Source organism: Populus nigra, chromosome 17, assembly GCF_951802175.1.
Source record: "Populus nigra chromosome 17, ddPopNigr1.1, whole genome shotgun sequence".
NCBI classification, from domain to species: Eukaryota; Viridiplantae; Streptophyta; class Magnoliopsida; order Malpighiales; family Salicaceae; genus Populus; species Populus nigra.
The window spans coordinates 12725597-12733012 of record NC_084868.1 but is presented as its reverse complement, the minus strand read 5'-3'; the positions used below and the strand labels follow the sequence as shown (position 1 = coordinate 12733012).

The following is a 7416-nucleotide window of genomic DNA, read 5'->3' as shown; positions in this document are numbered from 1 at the left end:
TTTACAAGAAAAAGGAAATTATTTTCTTCTTTTTTGGTACATATGAAAGAGAACAAAGAGAGTAAATCTAGATCATGAATTTATATATCTTCTATCATTTCCTCTTTATTAGACATTTTTATTAATCAATTAGGAACCATTCACCATTTAGGTAATGTTTGCTACAAAAGGTAATGGAGGTCAAAATTTACCCTTCACTATTTATTAAACATGTTTTGTTGAGTTTTTATCGAAGGTTTAATTAGCAAGGAAGAGATAATGTCACCATTGATGACCAAAAAAGACACTCAGCAAGCATAAGATTTTTTGCTATATATTTTCCATAAAACATAAAATGGAAATAATTGATGGGGTCGGTGTCAAGTTGATATACCAATAGTAAATAAAATAAAATAAAATAAAATAAAAAAGAGTGACAAGGAATCGAAGAATTTGCCTATGATTTTAGTGGAGTTTCCTTAGTTAATGAAGTGACATTTCAGTAATATTTATATAAAATTATAATATATATTAATTAACTGAGTATTTTTAAATATAGAATTAAAACAAAAGTTCTCTGGCTTGCACGTGCTGTAAAGACAAGAAGTGGATGAGAGTGGGGATCCCACAAAGTGGGTAATTTCATGTTCCTTGTAATCCACTGCCAAATGTTGTTGACGTGAAAGCAAGGCAAACAGAGCAAGCGTATTATACGCGCCCATCTCCTATTTATAAGTACGAACTAGCAACTCCCTTCATTTATCCATGTATAGCTATCAGTCAACACTTCCACTCATCAGCAGCTGTCTCTAAAGAACCAAAGAAAGAATTTTGTCTGTTTGATCCTTTGTTTCAGGTAAAGTTCTCATCTTTAATCCTTATTTCTTCAGAATTCAATACTTTCACTAGTTGGGTTTTTTTAAATGTCTGTGCATGTTATGTTTGCATGGAATTTTGGTCATGTTTTGGAGTAAAGGTCAAAACTTTGATCATGTGCCTGGGAATTCAAGATAGTTGGAAATATGATGGCAGGAGTCTGAGTTTTAGAGTCTTGACCTTTGTTTTTGCTGTTATTTTATGGGGAGTCAGTCCAAATTATGATGCTGTGGTCCACGGGAATGATGATGGGGTTATGTTTTTAAGGTATAACATGTCAGGAGACGTATCATCTGACAGATAAATCTTGCTGCTTTATTTGATTCTAATCCATCTTTTTGGTGCTAATTGAAGAGAATGAGTACGAATTAGTTTCTTTTGTGAATAGAGAGAGATTATGGAGCTGTTTCTTTTTGGGGTCTGATTGCTAAAGAAGTAGCTGAATTGGTTCTTTTTGTTGCTGTATTAGGGTGAGGCAATATTGGATGTGGTAAGTGAATGGGTGAGAAGATGAGTAGTTGCAAGGCCTCTTGCAGTGTTCTTTTGGCGTGCTTCATTGTTGGAATTTGTTCTGTGTGCCAATGTTCTGCTGCTGAAGTTGATGCAAACCAGACAGCAAACTTGATCATCAATGGCTCCAGTACCCGGCCTATTCCTGAAACACTCTTTGGAATTTTCTTCGAGGTTAGTTTCTTACTTTGAATTCAGGAATTCGATTCGCGGCTGGTTAGTTTATGGTTTCTTAATTTAGACTACAATGCATAAACAAGGATGCTGAGTATTGATAGTGGGCATCTTCTGAAATGGTTTTTCCGCAGGAGATAAACCATGCTGGAGCTGGTGGGATATGGGCAGAGCTTGTAAACAATCGGGGTAATTTCCAAATCTATTAATTTCTGCAAGTGAAAGGAAGAATGAAGATAGGGAGGGAAGTTTTAAATTGTGCAATAGGCCAATTTCAGTAAAAACTTAACTTCCAGTTCCAAGATTGCATTATTTGAAATTTTAGCCCTAATTGTTCAGTGCTAAGCTTTCAATTCTATCAAAAAGTGCACTGATAAAATATTTACACTGTTTCTGTGCGAGTTATGATTCTCGAGGTTTAATGGGAACTTTGATTATGAAGCATTCGAAACTTTCTAAATTTATCTGGGTATTTTGGATTCGGGATTCACATAAACCTGTTTGATTTGTTTGCCAGGTTTTGAAGCCGGGGGGCAAAACACTCCCTCAAATATTGCTCCCTGGTCTATCATTGGTGATCAGCCATCTTTAATTGTATCTACTGACCGTTCTTCTTGCTTCGAGCGAAACAAGGTTGCTCTCCGAATGGATGTGCTCTGTGACAGCACGGGCGGTAATATTTGCCCAGCTGGTGGAGTTGGTATATACAATCCAGGGTTTTGGGGCATGGTGAGAACTAGTTGACACTAAATGTGATAATTTATTTTGTATGCATTTATTGAAGAAAAAAGTATTTTGTATGTGTCTCTCATATTTGCCTGTGTGGAAAAGCTGGAAATCTGACCCTTCTGTTTTTGACTTCTGTTTCCTTCAGAATATTGAACAAGGGAAGGCCTATAAAGTGGTTCTCTATGTCCGTTCTCTGGGATCAATCAATGTTTCTGTATCATTGACGAGCTCAGATGGGTCGCAGATATTGGCATCTGCTAACATTGTGTGAGCACCGATTGTTTTTTGCAATGAATGATTTCTTTTTTACTAGGAGTTTGTGTTTTTCAAGCTTTCCTTCTTCGCAGAGATTCTGATGTTTCAAACTGGACAAAGGCTGAGGTTCTATTGGAAGCCAAAGGAACAAATCCTAATTCAAGGCTTCAATTGACTACATCCAGAAAAGGTGTAATATGGTTTGATCAAGTGTCAGCTATGCCTCTGGACACATACAAGGTATTTGTTATTGTTCAGCACTTATCTCCAAAAAGAACAAATTTTCTCCATGCGGTTTGGAAAGTTCAAGCCCTTGGCAATGTAGAAGATAATATCTGTATAGAGGATGAGCATGAGCAGGATCTGGGCTTTAAATTATAACTTGGGGATAAATTTAAAATTGGAAACAACTTTGCAGAAGTTGGAAACCATACTTTCTGGTTACATGTAAACAAGATTTAAGCTTTGATGGTTTATGGAGATAAAACTCTGAATTTGTTGGTTTGCTAGTATGTGAACTCCTTTTTTACAGAGATTTTATGCCTGGTTCAAAAATTCCAATTGCGTCTCAGTATCTGTATGACCTCTGTTTTGCCACAGGGGCATGGTTTCCGAAATGAGCTCATTGAAATGATCGATGATATAAAACCCCAATTTGTCAGATTTCCAGGTATGTATGGATTTTTATTCATGAATATGTTTTGGCTGAGGTTATGAGAATTTGTATTGGAATCTGGGTATCATATATTGCACAGGGAAGTCTATTGCTCCGCTTTCTTATTATCCCTGGCTACAACTGTTTTACAATTGCAAATTCTTGCTGCATTTACTGAGGTTTTGCTTCAAGGCCTTTTCTCTTCACTGCTCACCAGAAATTTTGAGAGCGTGACAAGGATTTTTTATGGTCTTTTCTTTTTTTGTTTTTGAGAAATGAATTTTGAGTCATCAAAATCCTCATTTTTTTTCCCATATTCCTGGAGTTCTCTTTTCTTTCACTTTCCAAGCATTTCAAACCCTAAACTGCATCCTCCAAACTCCCAATCTGGAGCTGCAGGACCCTTGCCGGAGCCAGTGTTAGCTTGATCTAACACCACAGTTTCTCAAAATCAATTCATCATCTGTTTGATTAGTTGTAGTTCAGATCTTACTGATGGGGTATTTTTTCCAATCATTTGGCATTAGGTGGCTGCTTTGTTGAGGGTGAATGGTTGAGAAACGCATTTCGCTGGAAGGAAAGCATTGGACCCTGGGAGGAGAGACCTGGGCACTTTGGTGATGTTTGGATGTATTGGACTGATGATGGACTTGGATACTTTGAGTTTCTTCAAGTAGGTATCTTAATTTGTTGTGAAGGTGCAGGATTATGTAAACTGTGGCCTGTGCAGTGCAATGGAAATTAGAATTGCTCACTCTGTCGCTTAAGAAGATATAATTTACACTTACTTATTTCTGCAGTTAACTGAAGATCTTGGTGCACGGCCAATATGGGTGTTCAACAATGGTACTTTCGTGTGCTTCATTTCTAGGCATTTCCATTTTTACCTGTCTGGCTGAACTCTTTTTCACCTACCTTTTTTGCTTCATTAATCTGGCAGGAATCAGTCATCAGGATCAAGTTGATACTACTGCAGTCTCACCTTTTGTACAAGTATGCAAATCCAGTGCTTTCTTTTATCCATTGACACAACTGAAACAGATCCAGTCATGTTTAGATTAAATATGTTTCGTGATTATGAAATTAAAAAGAAATAAGCTAGCGAGTTTTCTTTTTGAATCTGAACTTGTACATAACTTTTTCATTCTATATCGTTTTATAACAATGTTTTTCTCAATTCCAGGAAGCCCTTGATGGTCTTGAGTTTGCCAGAGGCGATTCTAATTCTAAGTGGGGTTCTGTCAGAGCCGCAATGGGGCATCCAGAGCCTTTTGACTTGAAATATGTTGCTGTTGGGAATGAGGATTGCGGGAAGAAGAATTACCGAGGTTTGTGCACCTTTTGAATCCATGCTTTTGTCTGCACACAAGAACATGCATGGCACACAAACCCTGACATGCCTATACAAATCTGTTTATTGCATTAGATGCAAGATTCAGTTTTGAGTCCATAGCAAGCAGCATTTACTTCTATGTTGAACTAGTCAACCTCTAGTTAGATGATGTGTTATTGAGGTGATATGACATTTTTTTTTCCATGTAGCATTACTGCATCACTCATTTTTGCATTTACCTTTTAGGGGATGTGTATGTCAAATGATCTATTATTGAGATTTTAAAATTGTGTTTCTATGATATGGTCTTGTGATCTCAATTCTGAATAAAGTTATATTTGACAAAGATTTTCTTCACAAAAAGTGTCTGAAGTTCTGCAAATGTTGCTCTTCACTCCAGATTATGGAAGATAGACCAGTTTCAGAACTCAAATTCATGTGCTTTTTTCTACCAGGAAATTATCTCAAGTTCTACAATGCCATAAGAAGTGCCTATCCCGACATCAAAATAATCTCAAACTGTGATGGGTCTTCTCGTTCTTTGGATCACCCAGCTGATTACTATGATTATCATGTAAACATCCTGTCATGATAGCTTTGTTTTCTTTCTGGTTTGCAGTATTGTACTTTTGCATATTTTCATCAGTCAGAAAACACAATGTTAATCCTCTTTTATTCTTTGAACTAGGTTTATACATCTGCCAGCAGCCTGTTTTCTATGACTCGTCAGTTTGATCGCACATCCCGCACTGGTCCAAAGGTGTGTAATATGCTTTTTGACAACATACTAACTAATATATGTGACAAGTAGTCATGAGATTTGCTATTTTTCAGGCTTTTGTGAGCGAGTATGCTGTGACCGGAAAAGATGCGGGCACAGGAAGTCTTTTAGCTGCACTCGCTGAAGCTGGTTTCCTTATTGGGCTGGAAAAGAACAGGTTTGTCATAGTTGTTCCAGCACTCTTTAAGATATTAGTCAATGTGAAAACCAGTGCTTGACGGTCTGAAAGTCTTGATGCCTCCCCCCTCTCTTTTCCTGTTGGAGAGGGAAGTGAACAAATTAATAAAGAACACCTTTCAAACAGTGAGTTCAAAAAATTCCCAGATCACCATTCATGATAGTTCTGGTTCAAATTTGATGCCATGGACGGGGTATCCTTTTTGTTTTTCCATACTCATCATGAAAATTCCAATTCTTGAAGCCTTTATTTCTCCATTGCAGCGATATTGTGGAGATGGCAAGCTATGCACCACTTTTTGTGAATGCCAATGATAGGAGGTACAAATCTCATTTTATTCCTCAAAAGTTAATTCAAGCATGCACGGCAAGGAACATCATTTTCTTTTCAAGTTACTCTGACACTGAAAGGAACTTTTCTATGAAGGTGGAATCCAGATGCGATTGTCTTCAACTCGTCAATGCACTATGGAACTCCGAGCTACTGGGTGCAAAAATTCTTCAGAGAGTCAAGTGGAGCAACTCTTCTTGACGCTAAACTACAAACAAATTCCTCTACACTTGTTGCATCTGCAATTACTTGGCAAAATTCAGATGGCAAAACTTACCTGAAAATAAAGGTATGCTAATACCAGCATGGCTTGCAGGGATCATGCCCTAAACACCACTTTTAAGTTTTTATCCTTTTTTTTTTATCAATGTTGCAAGTTTGAATCCTTTTCCAATTTAACAAATATGGCATAATCCATCGAGTCAACTTTTGTGGTCTTCCCAACATAACATGCTTCTGCTGGTTGACGACAAACACAAACACACGTAAAATCGGATTGTAAGAGTTTCTCTTATTGATTATTTTCAGCCAAGTTCTTACTTTCAGGGAAATGTATTTTTCAGATTGTGAATTTTGGGAACAGCAAAGTGAATCTCAAAGTTTCCATTGATGGATTGGGGCTCAGCTCACAATTGTCTGGATCAACAAAAACTGTGCTCACTTCTTCTAACTTAATGGACGAGAATTCCTTCGCGAATCCAAAAAAGGTTTCTGACATCTTTGTCATGACCCTCATGAATTTTCAATGGCCTCAGAACCTTTCAATTCCAGTTTATGTAGCAAATCTGCTAACTGTCTTGGCTTCTTCACGTAATGCAGGTGGTGCCAGCACAAACTATGCTCGAGAATGCTGACAAAGACATGGATGTTGTACTCTCTCCATATTCCTTAACTTCATTTGATTTGTTAACAGAATCAAACAATATCAGGATGCCACAAACTGATTCTCTCTCAAGATCATCAATTTAGAAAAATAAATGAATACATGATGTGTAATTATAGGAAACAATCTAAATAATGTTCTCTGTGGCTGGCTGGTGTCTTTGCCTGCTATTTATGTTAATTTTAATTGGCTAATGTCACCTTGTAATATATATCTATATTGTTGCTTTTCAATGTCAAACCTGCTGTGTGAATGTCCAGTCATGGCTGAAGAATCTTTCATCCACAAAACAGTAAGGTACCCTCCTTGACGTTATCCTGCCAATGAGTCCCCCAACAAATGATTTTCTCAATCAAGTCCTCCATCTAATTAGATCAGCTAATATCACCCAAATACCCAGATTCAAATTTAAAATCACAATCAATTGAGTCCCAGTAAGCAACTAATTTCTCCCACTCTCTCTATCTCACTAAACCTTTCTTAGTTTGTTTTATTCTGATTTTATTTTTACCCTCTTCTGATTTTGATTATTTTTACACTCATAATTGAACATATTAATGTTTTGACAAAAACCCTGTATTTATTTATGAAATCTACACAGAATAGAAAACACGTCATCACTTTCTCAATGAATGTCCATTAATAACAATTCAAAAAGGAGGAAGGAGAGAAAGAAATGAGAGAAGAAGGCAGGTTCAACCGAGCTCAAACAGAGGAAGAATGAGAGAAAGAG

The 7416-nt window shown here is 37.0% G+C and overlaps 1 protein-coding gene across 1 annotated transcript; it reads left to right on the top strand.

The window, feature by feature from the left end:
• The first annotated feature begins 682 nt into the window (after positions 1 to 682).
• Positions 683 to 6923, top strand: LOC133677393 (alpha-L-arabinofuranosidase 1-like). Its single transcript, XM_062099428.1, has 18 exons — positions 683 to 835; positions 1325 to 1539; positions 1674 to 1728; positions 2057 to 2268; positions 2414 to 2535; positions 2616 to 2763; positions 3124 to 3193; positions 3706 to 3851; positions 3979 to 4024; positions 4119 to 4171; positions 4362 to 4506; positions 4967 to 5085; positions 5200 to 5271; positions 5346 to 5449; positions 5734 to 5790; positions 5897 to 6089; positions 6364 to 6507; positions 6620 to 6923. The coding sequence occupies exons 2-18, from the start codon at positions 1354 to 1356 to the stop codon at positions 6767 to 6769; spliced, it is 2022 nt and encodes a 673-aa protein (XP_061955412.1). The 5' UTR covers positions 683 to 835; positions 1325 to 1353; the 3' UTR covers positions 6770 to 6923.
• The last annotated feature ends 493 nt before the right edge of the window (positions 6924 to 7416 follow it).

Excerpts from the sequence above, each read along its gene's own strand:
- LOC133677393 (XM_062099428.1), top strand. The coding sequence starts at position 1,354 with ATGGGTGAGAAGATGAGTAGTTGCAAGGCCTCTTGCAGTGTTCTTTTG. Across the intron at positions 1,729-2,056 it reads AGAGCTTGTAAACAATCGGG|GTTTTGAAGCCGGGGGGCAA; the intron begins GTAATTTCCAAA and ends TTTGTTTGCCAG. Across the intron at positions 4,172-4,361 it reads CAGTCTCACCTTTTGTACAA|GAAGCCCTTGATGGTCTTGA; the intron begins GTATGCAAATCC and ends TCTCAATTCCAG.